This window comes from Megalobrama amblycephala, linkage group LG2 (assembly GCF_018812025.1).
Source record: "Megalobrama amblycephala isolate DHTTF-2021 linkage group LG2, ASM1881202v1, whole genome shotgun sequence".
NCBI lineage: Eukaryota > Metazoa > Chordata > Actinopteri > Cypriniformes > Xenocyprididae > Megalobrama > Megalobrama amblycephala.
In genome coordinates, this window is record NC_063045.1 from 57572018 (window position 1) to 57595359 (window position 23342).

The window sequence follows — 23342 nt, forward strand, 5'->3', positions numbered from 1 at the left end:
TGCCATTTAGTTCAAACATTTGCCATTTCATTTTTTTTATATTAGTTAAAATATTTTTTGTAAAATAATTGTAAAAAAAAATTATTTTTTAAACAATATCTTTAATTAGGTCTAATTTTAAATAAAATAAAATGTATAATTTATAAAATTAAATATTAAATAAAAAATAGACTGTGAAAGGTGCAAACAAATATAATTTTTTTTTATTGTATTTTCCATATATTTTATATTAAATGTTTGTTGGGAAAATGTATTTGGGAAAAAAAAAAAAAAAAAAATTAAACATTTGCCATTGTTTATATTTATTATATTTTTATGTAATTTATAAAATATTATTTACATTTGATAGAATATATTTGAAAAGAATGTGTATTATTTTTTTTAAACAAAATAAGTTTGTTTATTTAATAATATAATATAATATAATATAATATAATATAATATAATATAATATAATATAATATAATATAATATAATATAATATAATTTTATTTGCTTTTATATTATAATTTCAAGAAATGCATAGAATCTGGTAGAAGTGAAATATCCATAATGTCGTTGCAGGAGTCATCCTGTATATTCTGTTGGTGGGGTATCCTCCATTTTGGGATGAAGACCAGCACAAGCTCTATCAGCAGATCAAAGCCGGGGCTTATGACGTGAGTCCCCTTTGGTTTCTATCATACAGTACAACTTGTGGAGTCAAAATATAACCATACTCCTATGTTTCCTATAGTTTCCCTCCCCAGAATGGGACACGGTTACCCCTGAAGCCAAAAACCTCATCAATCAGATGTTGACCATCAATCCAGCCAAGAGAATCACGGCGCAAGAGGCTCTTAAACACCCATGGGTCTGCGTGAGTATCACCGGCCACCGACCAGCACAAAATGCCAACATTCACCAGAATACATATGCTCAAAATCAACATAACACCCGTATTATTTCTAAGATGTGGTATATTTCAAGATGAAACTACATTTTTGAAATGTAAAATGTGGCAGGACTTAATTTTTCCCCCCTTTCCCTTAATATTAACCATTCACAATAAGTCCAGGAATGTGTACTATATAAATAGGATCAGTTTTAGTTCCATATTAACCTTAAGACCCAAAAGTATATGCAAAACAATTCTAATTTGAATCAATATAATGATTCCTCTGTTTCTCACAGCAACGCTCCACTGTGGCGTCCATGATGCACAGACAGGAAACAGTCGAGTGCCTGAAGAAGTTCAACGCAAGAAGGAAACTCAAGGTCTGCTGATGTCTCTTTTTCAAAGTCATCATACCTGCAACTGAATGCATTTGATCTCTATATGCCTGAAAACCACCAATTGATTCCTCTGTTTACCTTATGATCTCTTTCTTGCATCTAGGGTGCGAATATTGACCACCATGCTGGTGTCGCGCAATTTCTCTGGTAAGTTCACATCAATCCTGTTGTATAGACATTGTGCTCAGAAAGACAAAACCCAAAGGCCTGAACAATCACTCAACCATGTTAGATGAACTATTTGACTTCTTGAGTAGAGAAATAAAAACTCATTAAATGAATCAGACTTCTGTTCTAAAAGCCTCAACACAAACTCTTATTACCAGTGTTAATTTAAAATATTTATATACTATTATAGCATAAATTATTATTATTTTTAATTAGCACTTCCTGTTATATTTTCACTTTTAAGTTTCAATAATCTATGTGATTTTGTTGTTTTTATAGGGTTTTTTTTTTTATTATTTAGCTTTAATTTATTTTTATTTCAATTTTAGTACCTAACTAGTGCAGCATTTCTAGTTTTTGTGTAAGCATTTTAAGTTTACATTTTTCATCTAGTATTTATATTTTATTTTATTTCAGCTTTACTCCAAAAACATTTTCAATAGTTTTTGTTGTAGTTAACAAAAACAACACTGACTCTTAAAGGAATAATTCACCCCAAAATGAAAATTGCGATCATACCAAACTCCTATGACTCTTTTTCATCCATATAATTATGCAATTTCCATACATTGCAAGTGAATGTTGACTAGCAGCTCTAATGATTACAAAACAAAAATGAGTTCATGACATTTGTGTGCTGTTCCAAATCTTCTGAAGCAAAGTGATAGCTTTGTGTAAGAGTAAAAGCTTTTTTTCCATATGGCTTCTGAAGTAATTTAGTATGTGTATATAGAATATAGCTGACAAGTAAAATGGAGCTTTTATTGTGCTTTTTGGATAGTGAAACGGAGGAATGGAAATCAGTCGGTTTGGAGTGACATGAGGGTGAACAAATGATGACAGAGTTGTCATTTTTGGGTGTACTATCCCTTTAAATGGTCTATTTAAGTATTTATGCTATTAATAAATCCTGCCTTGAGCTTAATGCACCAGACACTTCAGTACAAAAGGAAATCTCGCAGCTAAGGGAATGATACACGGTTTCTTATCCGACTGTTCGATTTTGGAGTGCAGCTGGACGTTCAGAGTCGGGCCGTGTCCTGACAGATTGATTCAGAGACGTGTGGTTCTGTAGGAAGTGCGTGTCGTTTGTGAGCAGCGGGCCACGTGTTTTGGATGTTTGTGGCTGTGCCAAATGCTGCTTGTAATAACTGGCGTTTATAATAACATGTGATTTATATCTGCTGTAATGAAGCATCTGCTCTCTCACATCCCGACACACACACACACTCACACTCTCTCTCTCTCACTCGCACTTCAACAGCAGGCTGGTGGGCGGAAGCAACAGTGTTCCTGTTTGAGGAGCGTTTTAGATGGCCTCTCTCTCTCTTTCTTGCTCTCTCCGTCGGTGGCTCGTCACCCGTCCTCTCTCTGCTCTCATTACTGTAATTACCTCATCCCGCGGGGTGACTCAGTGGTAGAGGAGGCGTGGGAGTGTCCGAGCGTCACTCCACACACTTTCCCTCATATGTCATTCCCTTATTCTTTATCCTTATTCCTCTGTTCACTCTCTTTTTTTAAAAAGTGACATTTTATTTTTTCCTTTTGAAGTTCAGTTATAATTTAGTCAAGGTTTCTTGCACCTTAAATTATAAAGTAAATTAGTTTTTCATGACTATTTTCCACAATTTATTTTTAGTGCTATCGAATGATTATTTCCATACAAAATAAAAGTTGGTGTTTACATAATATGTGTGTACTGAGTATATAATATATATATATATATATATAAATATACACACATGCATGTATGTATTTAACAAAAATCTATTATATTTATATATAAAATCTATTTATGTAATATAAATTTTGTGTGTGTATATATGTGTATATATATATATATATATATATATATATATGTGTATATATATATATATATATATATATATATATATATATATATATATATATATATATATATATATATATACACACAGTATCGCAATTATTCGTTTGACAGCACTAACACACACACACGCACACACATATATATATATATATATATATATATATATATATATATATATATATATATATATATATATATATATATATATATATATATTTAGGGGTGTAATGGTACACAAAACTCACGGTTCGGTACATACCTCGGTTTTGAAGTCACGGTTCGGTGTGGTTTTCGGTACAGCAGGTGGGGAGAAAACTAATCACAAAATTGCTTTTTTTTTATTAAACAGTGGTTTACTGAACAAATTGTGTTTTTGTCTGTAAATATATTAAATGAAATTATAACTATAAAAGTTTCTTAAGGTTAAAAAAAATTATCTTTGCTAATGGTATAAACTATGTAGAGAGCCCTTACTTGAACATTATGCTACTATAATATTAATTGTTAACAACTGAGCCCAAACTATTAGCCTAAATTCAATTGCTTTTTATTTTTAGATAAAATAATCGACGCTCAAATAACAAATTGTATGCAAACATGTAAGCTGCACATAAGGCAGTTTTTGCATTAACTTCTAAATGTTTTTACTCCAATCCGTTGTTGAAATATAATCATTTCTACACAGTGGTTGTCATTTTCATGACAGATTTATATAAACATACATTAAATAATCAAGACATCACTAAAAGGTTAAGTAAAATATAATGAATATATAGGCTAATACAGTGCATATATTAAGCGAAATAGAGATATTCTCTAGCGAACTTTGGACACTGAATGGCTTTTCTGAGGTAAATGCTACATGACATATTGTTTACAAGATTTCATTGATGTCTTTCCGCCGTTGAAACACTGATTGAGCGATTACAGGAGATATGACCGTTTCAGTAAGTTGTACTGTATCTTTCAACATACCTTCAGATGTTCATTCATGATTATTCTGTAACTAGTATTAAACAGGAAGAGATAATCGCGTTCGCTCGCGCTGCCGGTGGAACTGGAGCGCCTGTACAGTGATCTGTCACGCCGCATAAAAGAGCATCAAAACGGCATTTTCTGTTTGAATTTCGGGATTTCGTGGACAGAATTTGAAGAATGACACTTTGTTTCTTATCGAAAGTAACAAAACGCAGAGCTTATTGTGATTATTGTTGGTTAGGCTACAATGTTGCAATGCAATGCTTCGGTACACGTGTGCACCGTACCGAAAGCCCTGTACCGAAACGCTTCGGTATGAATACATGTACCGTTACACCCCTATATATATATATTAGTAGAAAAAAAATTGAGAAATTGGCCATGATTAAAGAAAATTTTAGAAAGCAGGTGGGGTGTTCATTCAGTAATTCAGTAAGCTCATAAAAAGTCTTTTGTTGGGTTGGCAAAAGTACCGACATCGGTACCAAGTCAGTACTGAAATTTAAAAAATGTGACGATACCAACATTTCCCCCTAGCATTTTGAGTGCTGTTTAGTGGATTCTTAAACACCTCTGATTGGTCATTGTGTTCACACGTTTAAAAGATATGTCTGTGATTGGCTACCAGGCCCGGATTGGCTAATCGGGAGCACCGGGAGAATTCCGGTGGGCCGGTCTGTTTATTTGGCCGCGAGGGCCGGTGTTGTCATGGCACTGGGTTGAAATATGGATGCTCTAGAAACTGTGGACGAAAAAAACATTCAGTGACGGATTTACTGTAGGCCTGGACGACATGGGCAACGGGCCAGGGTGGCACGGGGCACCCGTGCAAGAAAAAACAAACAAACAATCAAACAAACGAATGCGCGATCGGGTTTTTACCGCTCATTTGCACACAACGTCAATGATATCATGTCACTCGGTGGGTAAATTAACCTGGTCGGGAGGGACTCTGAGTGTGCGCTCGGAGAAGACAACTCACTCAAAAGTATACGAGAAGAAGGGATGAGGCGACGTCTGTGGGGACAGCGGGACAAGTTCTAAATCAACACTAAATTATGGTATGGCAAAAGGTCTAAGCCACCGGAGGCCGATTTAAGTAACGTAAATAAATAAAAAGGAAGAGGGGAAAACATGCAAAAGATAAAGGCATGTATGCAACTTACTCATATCGTAATAATAGTAGGCAAATAATAATATATAGGGCCTATCACTTATGTTATGTTGCTTGCTATGCTATTACACATTGGCCAACAATATTCATTTTTCTGTCCAACTAGCTTACATAACCAGACAGTAAAATGTGATTTTGTAACTTGTAACTTTTTTTAAACAAACGTAATAGCCTACTTTAATATTTTACTGTAAAGTTGTAGGATTTATGGTATTTTGTGTTATTTATTTGCCTCAATTTGTAATAATTTAAGTATATACATTTATATAAAATGGCAAAATTTTATATTAAATCCACTTTAATAAAGATCTACATTTCTACATTTAATTAATAGTGATAGACATGAAAAATGTGCCTGGGTTTAGTGGAGGATTACTGCCATCTACTGGAAAGCAAACACTTAATTAAATTAAAATTAAAATAACATGAATTTTTAACTACAGCCACTAGATGGCTAGAGAATTAATCAATGGTTCACATTATAAAAGCATTATTATAACTATAACTAGTTATAACTATAACTATATCAAATTTTAGCATTTTTTGTACTATCATTTGTACTATCATGGGTATTTGAAGATATTTTGAAAAATACAATTATTTACAAGGATGTAGAGAACAGTGCACTTTGCAGACTTATATACTGAGGTTTTAATTACATTATTTTAATATAGTCAGTCGTGAATTAAAGTGGGCTGGTCTAAGGCATGAAACTCCAGGGCTGAAAATGAGTCCCAATCCGGCCCTGTTGGCTACAGAGATCAACGCTTCAAAAACATGTTCATCGAGTGCTTATACAGATACACAGGGTATTCGCTGACAGATGCCTGCTTTCAAACGCTCCCGTGTTTATCTGTGTAAGCGATCGGTGAAGAGCGTTAAATATGTCTATTTACAACATGTTTTTGAAGTGTTGATCATTGTAGCCAATCACAGACATGAATGTTGAACGTGTGAACAAAGTGGCCAATTAGAGGTGTTTAAGAATCCACTCAACAGCACTAAAAATGCTTGGGGGAAATGGTGGTATCGTCACATCATGACCTGGTACCGAAGTTGGTACTTTTGACAACACTAGTCCTTTGTTTAAGAATCGGACTGTACTGTACGCTTGTTTGAACAGACTAAATGTGGGTGAACTTTAGATTGCAGATTGACTTTTTATTAAATAATATCATGTTTTTCATAATATAGCCCTCTTAATGTCCGGTGAGAGTCCCTATTTCTGTTTACCTCCTCTCTGTCACTTATTTCCCTTTGTATTTTTACTCCCTCTCACAACACCAAAACTCCAACCCCCAAATAAATACTTTGCCGTGGCGTTAGATTGGCGCTGGCGTAAGTGGCATTCCCGTGCTGATAGGAGAGAGTGGCTCCCCGAGGAGAGCTTGACAAGAAAATGAGCCTTTTCTTTATTCCAGAATGACAGGGGAAACCTTATTATATGATTACTACTGTAATGGACTCTCAAAATCCCTCTTTCCGTGTTTCCAGCTAACTCTCTCCATGCTAACAGACTGCTCTATCCTTTAGTTTCTCTCTCAATGTCTACAGCAATGGTTCTCAACTGGTGGGCCATGACCTAAAAATGTACGTCAAAGGCCGTATGTCTGCGGAAATTTGGTGTAAATTTGTCTGTCGCTTTGCAGAAGATCAGCGCGTTTGCTATAAACATTTTCTGTCAACTCAGGGTTTGATCTTATTGATAACGCTGCAGTGCGTGTGCCTGAAAGTGTGACATCTGCAATCACACGAAACATGAAGAGCATCGGTTTGATTGTGTTCTCGCGAGAATCGGCACAATTCACTTCTCTGCTGAAGATTCATGAAATATCATGAATTTAAATGCATTTAAAAGGCAGGAAAAAACACTGCAGCTGACATGAAAGCTTGAGAAGGTGTATTAATGCTAATGAAGCTAATACTAGCCTAATATAAGTAAAAAGCTCTCAATAAAAGCAATTACTGAAGAAAACCAGTAATCAGTCAGTAAAAATAAAAGAAGAAATGACAAGAAATATGACAAATAAACAATGTTGGGGGTAACGCATTACAAGTAGAGTTACATGATCAGATGACTTTTTTCAAGTAACTAGTAAAGTAACTAGAGTAAGTGACCCTAACCCTCACTTTTAAATTTACAACAAAATATCTGAGTTAAGTTACTTTGTTTCCCATTTATTGACTGAGGCGTGAATTTGCATTTCCTTCAGCCTGAGGCTTTGGTGTGAAAGGGACTTTACTTTTGCCAAAAATAGAACTTTTTTTGTTATCAATATTGTAATGCATTACTTTTAACAGTAACTTTCCCCAACACTGCAAATAAATAGCAGAAGAATGGAATAAACAGTTTTTTAGGTAGATCTAACAGTAAAATTAAAGTAAGAAATGCTACAGATAAAGTAATAAATGTAAAATAAAACTGCACAATCTTCAGTGTATTAATTAAACTTACATTAATTCTTATTAAAGCTAAAATGTTGAATAATACTTAACACAATCATAATTCATTCAATTTTTAGCATTTTAAATCAACTATTGCCTGAAACAAGCAATTCACGATTTAAAAATCAATGTTTCAAGATCAATGCATATGCATCAGCAGGAAGTGAATCATTTTACTTTCCCAGAATAAAATCTGCTCAGAATGTTATCTGTGTAGCCTAAGGCCACATCCACACAAAGCCAGAGTTTTCCCTATCCAATCTTTTTTTCCTTAAAAATAAGAAATATCTGTCTTAAGAAATATCTGCATACACACTAAACCACTGAAACCGACTCAAAACGATGTAGTATACATGCTAGACCAGTATGTGGCGCTGTAATTCTGCCACAGAGATGCACTAAAAGCAGAGAAGAAGACTTGGAGCATGCACATAATCCTTGCGCGCTGTATACAAACTTTAGTAAAGCTTAGAAATAAAGCTTTATTTTAGTAAAGCTAATAGGCTCAGTAGCTTCTGCGGCATGAACACGTTGTTGTTGTTGTTGTTGTCACTGTTACGTGACGTAGCGGCGTCTGACTAGGGTTGTGACGTGGGGTGATGACATCATCGTTTCAAAAAATATACGGATTGGCTGTACACATGAAAACGCAAGGCTGTCGTTTTCAGATTTATCCACTCTGGGAGTCGATTTCAAAAAATAGCGGTTTCAGGCTCCCAAAACGCCGGATCCATCTGGACGAAATGCTGATATGCTTCAGCTAAGCGTGTCTCTGTGTGGACTGGCTCTAAGTTACCATGGTTATAAACATCGCAAAAAAAAAAACACTTCAGCTTTTCAAACACGAAAAAACTAATGGAAATTTTACCTAAATCTGGCCTTCTGAAATGGGCTTTTTTCGGTTATTTTTGAGCACTACACAATTTTGATACTGTGTCGGCAAAACCAGTTGAGAAGCAGTGGTCTTTGGCACGATGGGCATATATGTGTGTGTCTGTGTGTGTCTGGCAGTGGGCAGGCAGACCACGGCACCCTCCACTGTCTCTGCGGCCGCCGCTGCAGCCGCCGCTGCGGCAGGTACAACTGCCGGTCTGGTGGAACAAGGTAGCCCTCGTCCCCTCATTTCACATGGAGTTCACCATCCATCCATCCATCCATCCATCCATCCATCCATCCATCCATCCATCCTTCCATCCTTCCATCCATCCATCATGTTCTCCTTCTCATGATTCATATTTAGCATGGAGCTTGGAGCATGTCACGGTTACAGCGGTTTCGTGTTCAGCACTGCGGACGCCACTGGCTGACTTTGGGAATGGCCCTTAGATCTTTCTTTCTTTATTCCTTCAATTCTCTCTCTTTGTCATCTCCATCTCTCTCTTTTGCAGGCTTCACAAAGCCCCGTTCACACTGACTGCGATTGCATCACTGCAGGTCACCTCGCGTAGCTGTATTGTTGATTGTAGTGGGCGTTCGTACTGCCCTGGGCTCCGTAACCAGCCATTGTTTAAAAATCTCATCACAAATGGAGCAGCTGAAAATTAGAGTTCAGGAGAGGAAAGATTTTTAATTGCGGCTGTGAATAATGCATCATATCATATGAACAAGATGCATGATTATAAATGCATGAAACAGAATCGTTTAGAATGCACACAGTTTCTGACAGTTCTTATCAGATCAACTGGTAGAGAAAGATGCTTGGATTTAATTTCCAGGCAATGCATCTATTTATAACATTTATAGTTTTGCAAAAGATTTTATTTTTCAAATGTTGTTCTTTTGAACCTTCTTTTTATCGAAGAAACCTGAAAAACTGTTTTCAACATTGATAATAATCATAAATGTTTCTTGAGCAGCAAATCAGCATATTAGAATGATTTCTGAAGGATCATGTGACACTGAAGACTGGAGTAATGATGCTGAAAATTCAGCTTTTATCACAGGAATAAATTACATTTTAAAATATATTCAAATAGAAAACAGTTTTTTCAATATTACTGTTTTTTTACTGTATTTTTGATCCAAATAAAGGAACCCTTGGCGAGCTTAAGAGACTTCTTTCAAAAACATTAAAACGTCTTTCCAACCTCAAACTTTTGAACGTTAGTGTACTTGAAGTTGTTTTGGATAAATTTGGCATCTGCCAAATGCATTTGGATCATATAAAAAAGTAAAATCACTCACATCTATAGTGGTTGCTGCTCTATTTGCATAAAGTAAAAATAACAGTTTACACTTTACTTAAAACCTTTATTTATAATGCATTATAAATGCACCGGGTCAGACTTAAGTTTTTGTTTGTATACTAGGCATGCCTTTATGTATACTTAAAGCCTTTATGTATAATGCATTATGAAAGTATTTTAATGCATTAATTATGCCTTGTTGCATCGCTAAACATGCCAAGATCGTGTCACCAGTAGTTTCTGCTCAAACCAGATAATATTAATAAAATTGAACAATTTCTCATCATTTTATTGCTACAAATCACTATCAGTGTGAACAGCCCACAAAATCATCTCTCTTTTTCTCTCCCCTGCTGGAAAAGCCAGGTCATATTAGTTTTAGGCAGTCAAAAAAAATGGTTTACCAGGTCTAAACAGCTTGGCCAAGATGGTGTACCAGGTCAAAACCGCGACCCATCTAGACCATATGTTAAGCTTAGACCAACATATTTCCACTTTTGATAATTTGCATTATGGTCTTGTATAAATAAAAAAAAAAGTTGAACTTTTCTAGACAAAGTCTAATGTGACTGCAGAATCAGATAGAAAAAGACCATCTGATTGATATGTAAATTGACCGCCCACAGTTCATTTTGTCTTAATGTGATGTTTATGTGCAGGTAATTCTGAAATCGATGATGCCTGAAAATAAATATTGCAGCAGATTTAGATTTAAAATGCCGATTTCAGCAGCTGGTTTTAGCTGGATTTTCCAGCAGGGTCCATCTCTCTCTTCTTATTTTTTTTTTTTTTTTTGCACTCAATCTCGCTCTCTCTCTCCACTTGCTCCATCCATCCATTTGCAGGTCTGTCATCCTTCAGTCATGTCCTGCCTCTTTTCCTCTTCCCTTGGGTTTCTTTTGTGTGTCAGATCTCTTGATTATAGGTTTCTCTCTCTCTTTCTCTTGCCTGCCTGCTGATGACTGAACGTTGCACGAGAGCACACGCATGTCTTGTGATGCAGGAGAAGCCTGATGTGATCTGATCCGAGTGCATGCGTCTCAGACCTGTGTGTTCGGGAAAGGGGGTTCAATGTCCTTTCAGCACCAAATTCTAGGATTGTTTGCGACACTTTTACTCTTGGCTGATTCCAGCATCTGTGCAGCAGGTTTTCAGTGATGGTTAAAGAAATATTATTAGCTTATTTTGAGCTTAATGTCTGTGGACTGCTGTTGATTATCACAGATAGTTTTTTGCTCTTATTTTTAAGTGTACATTTTCACAGAGCCTCTAAAGGGACATAGTGATGGGGAAAAAAATAATTGTATTATTAATTTTGATCATTTTTATCTGTTTTTTTTTTTTTTTTATATAGAATCTTTTTCCCCCACAGATGCCCATCTCTGCGTCTCTACTCCACGTCTTTACTGTTCTTGTGTGTGTCTCAGGGGTTTTAGGTGAATCGGGTTTGTTGTCACCTCTAGGTGTCACTGCAATTGTGTCATTGAGGAAAAGGCTTAATAATGGCACAACATGGCAAAGATTACAATTTGAAAATAAAACCAAAGATGGAAAGTAAACCTTTGTTATATGGCGGTTAAGAAACACACATTTGAACCCCCTGCCCTCGTCCAGACAAACACACTCCAGATGAACCCATACTGATTTCTCTCTCTTAATCTATTCTTTCTTAATCTCTCCATTCCTCTCTGCCTCTTACATTTGTGTCAAGGTAAGATTCTCTCTCTTTTTCTCTCTCTCTCAACCCTCCCCTTCCCTCCACACAACACCTTCCTCTTATCTGCATGGATTAATAAAGTCAGGGGACTTTAACTCCATAGAAACGCTAAGAATATTTATTCCTGTCTTGTCAAGGCAGCAAAGATTTAAAGTTCATTTAGGATTTGCCGGCTCCATTTCATTTGATTTCATTTTAGTGATGTTAAGTTGTCAATGACAGTTTTTATTCACTCTGACAAACTTCAACATTCTTACTTGTGGCAGGAAAACATAGCATTTTAAGGTAACAGGCATTCGCTACCTCATGAACAAAATATTTGAACGAATAATGCTTTTACTGCACTGCGTGTGTGTTTATGGGTTAATTTAACTTTACTTTGTGAGTTTGAAAAATGTCCCCAAGTGAACTAAATTTGGCAAAGCCTACCTTTGGGAGGTTATTAAAAGGATTCATAAATAAAGTGAATAATATGCATTACCATGCAAATGTTTTGGATCTGTAAGTTGTTTGTTGTTGTGCTTCTATTCATCAAGGATGCATTAAATTGATAAAAAGTGACAGTATAATTGCAAAATATTTCTATTTCAAAGAAATACTGTTTTTTTGACCTTGACATTGAAATAAATAAATAATAAATGTTTCTTGAGCAGCAAATCAGCATATTAGAATGATTTCTGAAGGAACATGTGACACTGAAGACTGGAGTAATGATGCTGAAAATTCAGCTTTGATCACAGGAATAAATTACATTTTATAAAATATTAAAAAAGAAAATAGTTCTTTAAAATTAAAATGCATTTTTGATCAAATAAATGCAGCCTTGGTGAGCAAAAGAGACTTTCAGAAACATAAAAATATCTTACCGACCCAAACTTTTGAATGGTTATGTAAAAAAAAAAAATAATAATCCATTCTAAATATGGGGAAAAAGTTTAATTTAGGGGTTATCTTAGAGTTTAGGTTGGTTTTACACTACAAAAAAAATGTAATTAATATTTTTGTCTTGATTTAATGTAAAAACATTCTTAAAACAACATTTACTTGAATAACTATTTTCATGTATCATGTTTATTTGTATTTATACTTTTATCTTGTTTTGAGCATAAATCTCAGGTAATTTATGCTTAAAGCAAAACAAATCGAATGTAATTTGGCTTTTCAAGTAAATTTATGTGTAATGGATGTTTATTAGCTATTAATTTGCATTATATAAAGTAGTATATGAACAGAAATCTATACTATATCATTATTTAGCTAGGTAACTGTGTGTGTGTGTGTGTGTGTGTGTGTGTGTGTGTGTGTGTGTGTGTGTGTGTGTGTGTGTGTGTGTGTGTGTGTGTGTGTGTGTGTGTGTGTGTGTTTGCACTCTTCTGCATGTGCACCAGCGCATCCCCTTGCGTGTGCATGGTAGTCACCAACCCCTCACTCCCGGACGGGACGTTTCGATCACATGGCTTGATTAATTCTCCCAGGTTTCACTGTGGGCCGCACCGTGCATTCGCTAACACACCGCACACTTCTGCCCGTGATGCGTGTGTGTACGTGCGCTCCTCACGTAGTCTTTCAGGCGCATTTAATCCTCTGGATGTGGGACGGGGGGGATTTCCCCAGCTGGCTTTGACGGTTATGTGACATGTTTGGCCGAGCACCATTAGCGCTCCGGTAATGTTGACTGTTGCTCCTATCCCAGCGTGCTGATGTTTGCGCTTCCTCTCTCCCCGTCTACAGCAGCCAAGAGCCTGCTCAACAAGAAGGCCGATGTCAAGGTAAGACCCCATTTATTTCCCTTCTCCTCTTCCCCTTTTTCATACCTTTTCTCTTTCTTACCGCATTTGCAAAGTTTCTCGTTGAGGAGGGATCCTGAGCTTTTCCTGTCTATTAATTGGTGGAAGTTTTTATTTGGCGTCTACTGTGTGTCTGAAGCAGATCTGTGTGTTTGCGTTTGCAGTGTCTGTCTCCGTGTTCTGTGTGTTTGTGTCTTTTCTGCAAGATTAGATTCAAGTGTACTTCACCAAGTAAGCTGGACACTGAGGAAATGGTGCGCGGTGTAAAAATCGTATTAAATAATATGAATAATGTTACATTAGTGTCACAATATAGCTATTTTTTTCCATAATTTCAATCCAAAAATGATTTATAACTTACATAACTGCATACTAATGCCTGTTTTGGATAATTCAGTAAATAAAATGGTTTACAAATAATCTAATTCTGTTTTTTATTTGCAACTTGATAATTCAAAACAGTAATTAGTATGAATATAATTGGATGAGCCACACTTAAAGGTGTAAAATATGCTTTATACGAACAACTGTGACTATTTGTGAAGCCGCAACCAGTGTTATTTTAGTATTATTTATATGCTATTTTAGTATTTATTAATATTTAGAATTTTATTTTTATATATTTTTGTTTTCATTTTAATTTTAGGTTGTTTTAGTATCTTTATTTTGTGCTTTTGTCATTCTTGTTTTAGTTTTTTAAATATTTCTATTTAGTGTTAATTTATTTCGCATTTAGTTTTAGTAATTATAGGACTTAAACTTCTAGTTAGCATTAGTGTATTTTTGTTTCACCTCTAATTTTAGTAATTTCAGTACTTCAACTTATTTATTTCAGTTAGTAGTAGCCAAGGCATTTTAAAATTGTTTAAGTTCAAGTTTTTAATAATAAAGCTGAATTTAAAGAGCCCAAAAATGTTCATTTACTCATCCTCAGGACATCCAAGATGTCTTTTTTCTTCAGTAGAACTGTAAAGATTTTTAGCTGAAAACGTGGGCCTTGGTGGTTCATATAATGCAAGTCAATGGGTGCCATCACTTTGAGAGTCAAAAAACATATACAGGCAAAACAAAATTAATACCCGTGGCTCCTGACGACACGTCAAGGTCTTATGAAGTGAAATGATCGGTCTGCAAGAAACTAAATTAACAGCAATTTTTTTTTTTTTTTCAGGTGTACTGTCCCTTTAAAAAAAAAATAAATAAATGTCGTCGCAAAGAAAATATGGTCATACCTCCCATCCCAAGTACATGATTGGCTTTTCAATTATTTCTGCATCTTATCTCATTATACCTTTATAAATTCACCCATTGAGCCTCAGTCATTGTTCTAGTTGTTCCCGATCGCCGTCAGTCCCATTTAAAGCATTGCGGTGCTCGGTACGGCCCAGTGTGCGTCACACGGCATCAGGTGAATGCGCACAGATGTTGACTTCCGACCCTTAATGAGCTGTTAGAGAAAGTGCACTTGCAGGTTCATTTGTTCTGATAACATATAATCCTCTCAGACAGAGTAAAAAGGTCGGCTTTCACCTCTATTGCACCGCAGAATTAGAAATGAAACTATGACTGCTCTCTATTAGGGATTGGATGTGGAGTCTAATCTAGAGAATAATCCCCTCCACTCGCAGCATTAATCATACGTTACGTAATCTTTTAGTGTGCAAGTTTTTATGAGGCCTGATGCTAAAAAGCTCCCCAAGGAAAATCCTGCGACTCTGTCCTGCGCTGATGCTGCGTTTCTGAAACATTCAATCCTGAATAAATTAGGATATTTTGGCTGAACCGTCTCAGTGATTATGCTTTAATTTTATACAGTGCGTTACAGGGTTAAACTTTAGCTGCACGGGCCTCAGATTTCCTATCCTCTTTCTAGCTGTCAGTTTTCATTTTTGGGTGCACTGTAGAAGTTTACTAGTTTTATACTGACATTGAAAGATACAAAATATATCCTGATATTATTTGCTTCCACTTTTGAAAGGTTTGGGGTCCGTAAGAGTTTTTAAATGTTTAAAAGTTGTATGTTCACAAAGGCTGCATTTATTTGATCAAAAATACAATGAAAACAGTAATATTGAGAAATACTGTTATAATTAATAGTTATCTATGGAAGCTTGTTTCCGCCATGAAATAAAAAATAAAAAGTTAATTGCAACCTTTTTATATCACAGTTCTAACTTTTTTCTCAGAATTGCGAGTTATAAAGTCAGAATTGTGATATAGTCAGACTTGCTTGATATAAAGTCAGAATTGCGAGATATAAAGTCAGAATTGCAAGTTATAAAGTCAGAATTGCAAGATATAAAGTCAGAATTGCGAGATATAAAGTCAGAATTGCAAGTTATAAAGTCAAAATTGCAAGATATAAAGTCATAATTGCGAGATATAAAGTCAGAATTGCGAGTTATAAAGTCAGAATTGTGATATAGTCAGACTTGCATGTTATAAAGTCATAATTGCTTGATATAGTCAGAATTGCAAGTTATAAAGTCAGATTTGCTTGATATAAAGTCAGACTTGCGAGATATAAAGTCAGAATTGCGAGATATAAAGTCAGAATTGCTTGGTATAAAGTCAGACTTGCGTGGTATAAAGTCAGAATTGCAAGTTATAAAGTCAGAATTGCAAGATATAAAGTCAGAATTGCGTGATATAAAGTCAGAATTGCAAGTTATAAAGTCAAAATTGCAAGATATAAAGTCAGCATTGCGAGATATAAAGTCAGAATTACGAGTTATAAAGTCAGAATTGTGATATAGTCAGACTTGCATGTTATAAAGTCATAATTGCTTGATATAGTCAGAATTGCAAGTTATAAAGTCATAATTGCATGATATAAAGTCAGAATTGCTTGATATAAAGTCAGACTTGCGTGATATAAAGTCAGAATTGTAAGATATAAAGTCAGAATTGCGAGATATAAAGTCAGACTTGCGTGATATAAAGTCAGAATTGCGAGTTATAAAGTCAGACTTGCATGTTATAAAGTCAGACTTGCGTGGTATAAAGTCAGACTTGCGTGGTATAAAGTCAGAATTGCAAGTTATAAAGTCAGAATTGCAAGATATAAAGTCAGAATTGCAAGTTCTAACTTCAAAATTGCAAGATATAAAGTCAGACTTGCGTGTTATAAAGTCAGAATTGCAAGATATAAAGTCAGAATTGCTTGATATAAAGTCAGACTTGCGAGATATAAAGTCAGAATTGTGAGATATAAAGTCAGAATTGCGAGATATAAAGTCAGACTTGCGTGGTATAAAGTCAGAATTGCGAGTTATAAAGTCAGAATTGCTTGATATAAAGTCAGAATTGCTTGATATAAAGTCAGACTTGCGAGATATAAAGTCAGAATTGTGAGATATAAAGTCAGAATTGCGAGATATAAAGTCAGACTTGCGTGGTATAAAGTCAGACTTGCGTGGTATAAAGTCAGAATTGCAAGTTATAAAGTCAGAATTGCAAGATATAAAGTCAGAATTGCAAGTTATAACTTCAAAATTGCAAGATATTAAGTCAGAATTGCGAGATATAAAGTCAGAATTGCGAGTTATAAAGTCAGAATTGTGATATAGTCAGACTTGCATGTTATAAAGTCATAATTGCTTGATATAGTCAGAATTGCAAGTTATAAAGTCAGAATTGCTTGATATAAAGTCAGACTTGCGAGATATAAAGTCAGAATTGCGAGATATAAAGTCAGAATTGCGAGATATAAAGTCAGAATTGCTTGATATAAAGTCAGACTTGCGTGGTATAAAGTCAGAATTGCAAGTTATAAAGTCAGAATTGCAAGATATAAAGTCAGAATTGCAAGTTATAAAGTCAAAATTGCAAGATATAAAGTCAGAATTGCGAGATATAAAGTCAGAATTGCGAGTTATAAAGTCAGAATTGTGATATAGTTAGACTTGCATGTTATAAAGTCATAATTGCTTGATATAGTCATAATTGCAAGTTATAAAGTCATAATTGCATGATATAAAGTCAGACTTGCGTGATATAAAGTCAGAATTGTAAGATATAAAGTCAGAATTGCTTGATATAAAGTCAGACTTGCGTGTTATAAAGTCAGAATTGCTTGATATAAAATCAGAATTGCTTGATATAAAGTCAGACTTGCGTGATATAAAGTCAGACTTGCGTGTTATAAAGTCAGAATTGCTTGATATAAAGTCAGACTTGCGTGTTATAAAGTCAGAATTGCTTGATATAAAGTCAGAATTGTTTGATATAAAGTCAGAATTGCGAGTTATAAAGTCAGACTTGCGTGTTATAAAGTCAGAATTGCTTGATATAAAGTCAGACTTGCGTGATATAAAGTCAGAATTGTGAGATATAAAGTCAGAATTACTTGATATAAAGTCAGACTTGCGTGGTATAAAGTCAGAATTGCTTGATATAAAGTCAGAATTGCTTGATATAAAGTCAGAATTGCTTGATATAAAGTCAGAATTGCGAGTTATAAAGTCAGACTTGCGTGTTATAAAGTCAGAATTGCTTGATATAAAGTCAGAATTGCGTGATATAAAGTCAGAATTGCGAGTTATAAAGTCAGAATTCCTTGATATAACATCAGAATTGTGAGATAAAAAGTTGAAATTACCTTTTTTATTTTTTTTATTTAGTGGCGTAAACAAGCTTCCAGCGTTTTCTATGTATTTGAATATATTTTAAGATGTAATTTATTTCTGTGATCAAAGCTGAATTTTAATCATCATTACTCCAGTCTTCAGTGTCACATGATCCTTCAGAAATCATTCTAATATGCTGAATTACTGCTCAAGAAACATTTATTATTATTATTATTAATGTTGAATTATTATTATTAACAGTTGTACTGCTCTTTGTGGAAACAGTTAAATGTTTTTTCGGCATTCTTTGATGAATAGACAGTTCAAAAGAACAGCATTTTTTGACAGAAATCTTCTGTAACATAAATGTTACTGTAAATGTTACTGTATACTGTAAATTTTGATTAATTTAATGGGTCCTTGCTGAATAAAAGTATACATTTTTTGCTGACCCCAAACCTTTGAATGGTATTGAAGTCTTGCATTCATATTTCTTTTTCACTCTCTCTCGGGCCTCTCTCCCGACCGGCTGCGGTCATCCTCAGCTGAGTTCACTTCCTGTTAGCCATGGAGTGGATCTCATCCACAGGTTCGCTCAAAACTGCACCTGTGACGGGAATCGTTCAGTTTTTTTTTTATTGCACTCATTAGCCGCTCAGGCAGGTGTGATCTTTCATCGGCCCTGTGATTGTCAACTGCGCTAATGAACCACTCTCCATCTCTCGCCGCCAATCATTCCATGATTCCTCCTCCCACGCCTCACTCTGGATCCACGGTATCCATCCCAATCCAGAGTATGAGTGTGAGAAAGCAGCGGAGGGTGGGCCACCTCGATGGGAATGTAGCTCCCGCTCCAGGAATAGCTGGCGGTTTGAACCCAGGGAGCTGGGAGACAGAAATAGACACTTCCACTGTACCTCACTCATTGCTTAGCAACTGGCTCGCTACACTCCTCCATTCTGACATTTCCCTCCTTTTTTCTGTGCTCTCGTTTTCTTGCTGTCTTGCCGTCCGTTCTGCAGTAGAATAAAGAGCATCACTACAGGATGAATTGTGAGGGGAAGCCTGGATGAACATAGTTTAACTCTCAGAGACCCTCACAAACACAAGTTCAGTTCGAAAGAAATAACAGATTCATGAAATGGACAGGAAGACAAATATGATAATAAATATAGATGCATATAAATTTAGATGTATCTCTTTCAGTTCTTGAGTATGAATTTGAATCTCTCTCTCTCTCTCTCTCTCTCTCTCTCTCTCTATATATATATATATATATATATATATATATATATATATATATATATATATATACAGTACAGTCCAAAAGTTTGGAACCACTAAGATTTTTAATGTTTTTAAAAGAAGTTTCGTCTGCTCACCAAGGCTACATTTATTTAATTAAAAATACAGTAAAAACAGTAATATTGTGAAATATTATTACAATTTAAAATAACTGTTTTCTATTTGAATATATTTCACAAAGTAATTTATTCCTGTGATGGCAAAGCTGAATTTTCAGCATCATTACTCCAGTCTTCAGTGTCACATGATCCTTCAGAAATCATTCTAATATGCTGATCTGCTGCTCAAGAAATATTTAATGTGTACAATTGTACAAAATATTTGTGTACAATATTTTTTTTCAGGATTATTTGATGAATAGAAAGTTCAAAAGAACAGTGTTTATCTGAAATCTAATCTTTTGTAACATTATAAATGTCTTTACTGCCACTTTTGATTGATTTAATGCATCCTTGCTGAATAAAAGTATTCATTTCTTTAATTTCTTTTAAAAAAAATAAAAATAAAAATTCTTACTGACCCCAAACTTTTGAACGGTAGTGTATAATGCTACAGAAGCTTTGTATTTCAGATAAATGCTGTTCTTTTGAACTTTCTATTCATCAAGGAATCCTGAAAAAAAAAGTGCACAACTGTTTTCAACATTGAAAATAATCATAAATGTTTCTTGAGCAGCAAATCAGCATATTAGAATGATTTCTGAAGGATCATGTGACACTGAAGACTGGAGTAATGATGCTGAAAATTCAGCTTTGCATCACAGGAATAAATTACTTTGTCAAATATATTCAAATAGAAAACAGTTATTTTAAATTGTAATAATATTTCACAATATTACTGTTTTTTACTGTATTTTTAATTAAATAAATGTAGCCTTGGTGAGCAGATGAAACTTCTTTTAAAAACATTAAAAATCTTAGTGGTTCCAAACTTTTGGACTGTACTATATATATATATATATATATATATATATATATATATATATATATATATATATATATATATATATATATATATATATATATATATATATAGTTTCTTCATTCATTTGTTCATTCTATTATTTGGTCATTCTATCTATTGTTTAATCTATCGTTCATTGTATCTATCATTTGTTCTATCTTTCGTTCTATTGTTTTGTCATTCTGTCTATCCATTGTTCATTTGTTCCTTCATTTGTTCTATCTATCTATCTATCTATCTATCTATCTATCTATCTATCTATCTATCTATCTATCTATCATCTGTTGTTCATTGATTTGTTCGTTCTATCTAACATTTGTTAGTTTGTTCATTCTATCTCTCATTCATTTGTTTTTGTTCATTCTGTTTATAGTTTGTTTGTTCGTTCATTCTATCGGTCGGTCAGTCGGTCTACCGTTCATTCTATCATTCTGTCATTCTCTCTACCTATCTATCTATTGCTTATTTGTTCATTCATTTTATGTGTCGTTCTGTTGTTTGGTCATTCTATCATTCTCTCTATCGCTCATTCTATCTATCTATATCTATCATTTGTTCGTTCTTTTGGTCATTCTATCTGTCCATTGTTTGTTTGATCGTTCATTTATTAATTTGTTTATTCTATCTATCTATCTATCTATCTATCTATCTATCTATCTATCTATCTATCTATCTATCTATCTATCTATCTATCTATCGTTTGTTTGTTCGTTCATTCATTCTATCTATTGTTCTATTGTTTGATCATTCTCTCTATCCATTGTTCATTTTGTCAATCATTCGTTCATTCTATCTATCTGTATATTGTTTGTTTGTCTGTTCTTTCCTTCTATCTATCGTTCTGTCGTTTAGTCATTCTATCTATCCATTGTTCATTTGATCATTCGTTTGTTCACTCTATCTATCGTTTGTTCGTTCGTTTGTTCGTTTTGTCAATCATTCATTCATTCTATCTAATGTTTGTTTGTTCATTCGTTCTATCTATCGTTCTGTCGTTTGGTCATTCTATCTATGCATTGTTTGTTTGATCGTTCATTTATTCATTTGTTTATTCTATCTATCTATCTATCTATCTATCTATCTATCGTTTGTTTGTTCGTTCATTCATTTTATCTGTTGTTCTATCATTTGGTCATTCTCTCTATCCATTGTTCATTTGTTAATTAGTTTGTTCATTCTATCTCTCGTTCATTCATTTGTTTGTTCATTTTGTCAATCATTCGTTCATTCTATCTATCTGTATATTGTTTGTTTGTTTGTCTGTTCTTTCCTTCTATCTATCATTCTGTCGTTTAGTCATTCTATCTATCCATTGTTCGTTTGATCATTCGTTTGTTCACTCTATCTATCGTTTGTTTGTTCGTTTGTTCGTTTTGTCAATCATTCATTCATTCATTCATTCATTCATTCTATCTATTGTTTGTTTGTTCATTCGTACTATCTACCACTCTGTCGTTTGGTCATTCTATCTATGCATTGTTCGTTTGTTCGTTCGTTCATTAGTTTGTTCATTCTATCTATCATTTGTTTGTTCGTTTTGTCAATCATTCGTTCATTTGATCTATCTATCTTGTTCTTTCGCTCTTTCTATCTTGTTCTTTCGCTCTTTCTAACTATCGCTCTTTCTGTCTATCATTGTTTCTATCTGTCTGTCTATCTATCAAACCTTGAACATTTTTTTCCTCTGAAAATGACCCCATGACTGTAGAGATACAGGAACTGTTCTGTCAAACTGGCTCAGTGCCATCAGCAGGTGTGTGTTCAGAGGAACATATTACGATAGAGAAGTTTAAGGATATCTGAGAAGAGAAGGGCTGTTCTGTACGTTAAACCACATCAAAACCTCTTTTATTCACCAGACAAATTTACTTTCTTGCCAAAAACCCACGCCTTCACCCTATCTAAACCTTCCTCCCTCTCATGTCTGTCCGATTCTGTGTGATTAATGTTCATCTCAGCGCTCATCATAACATGTATTTTAACTCTCTCATTCCATCCCTCCATCACCTCCTTCCCACCCAGAAACGGAAATCCAGCTCCACCGTTCAGTACATGGTGAGAATGATATTTAATCCTAATCTCTTTATCCCTCCATCCCTTTCTCATCTCACTCTTGTTTATCCATTCATTCATTTGCTCATCCTGTTGGGCTTTTATGTCATTTAATGCACAATGTCGAATAAATCTACTCTGTAATGATCTGTATTGATTCTTCTTTTGCTCAAATGTCAAGCGATTGATTTAAAGGGTCAGATGACTCCTCAAGCGCAGGTGAGGGTCTTCAGACCTGCCGTAGTGTTTTTGCGTTGACGTTATTGATGATGTGTAGGGTTGTAGCGAGTCGATGTTGACCGTTTTTGTGTAAGTTTTAGATTGTGGTGTTTGGCTTTTCGTTATTGCGTCTGTTTGTCTGTCTGATGTTGTCTGTGATTGTACTTCCTGTAGCTCCATAAGGACTCTCCTCCAGCTGTGCTTTCCTACTGCATCTTTCTCTAAGAAAACTACAGACCAAGCACAGATTTTTGGAACTGTTTGCTTACTTTTGTTTGCTTAGTTTTTTTTTTGTTGTTGAATGCTTTCATTCAGCTTTCTGGAAACAGGTCATAGCATCTTAAGCTGGAGAAGCTGTTTTTTGCTGGTCCACAGTGGTCTAGCTCCAACTAGCTTTATCAAGATGGTCTACCAGGTCAACTTTATCCTCACTGTTTGGTAGTCCTGTTGGTTAACCATCTGGACCAGCAAATGATCATTTTGGACCACATAAAACCATGTAAAACCACACTCTAAAAAAAATGCTGGGTTAAAAACAACCAAAGTTGCGATTGGGTTGTTTTAACCCAGCGTTTGGGTTAAATGTTTGCTGGGCAGTTTTATTTAACACAACTATTGATTTAAAATGACTATATGGCTGGCTAAAAATGAACCAA

At 34.7% G+C, this 23342-nt stretch overlaps 1 protein-coding gene across 1 annotated transcript in view; it reads left to right on the forward strand.

Annotated features, from left to right (window-relative positions):
- The window catches only part of LOC125262414 (calcium/calmodulin-dependent protein kinase type II subunit gamma), an 82795-nt gene that overhangs the window by 39364 nt on the left and 20089 nt on the right, over positions 1 to 23342 (forward strand). The window contains 8 exon segments of the mRNA XM_048181175.1: positions 565 to 659; positions 737 to 859; positions 1174 to 1257; positions 1379 to 1384; positions 1386 to 1422; positions 8901 to 8993; positions 13524 to 13561; positions 22438 to 22470. Of these exon segments, the coding sequence (XP_048037132.1) occupies positions 565 to 659; positions 737 to 859; positions 1174 to 1257; positions 1379 to 1384; positions 1386 to 1422; positions 8901 to 8993; positions 13524 to 13561; positions 22438 to 22470 (509 nt within the window).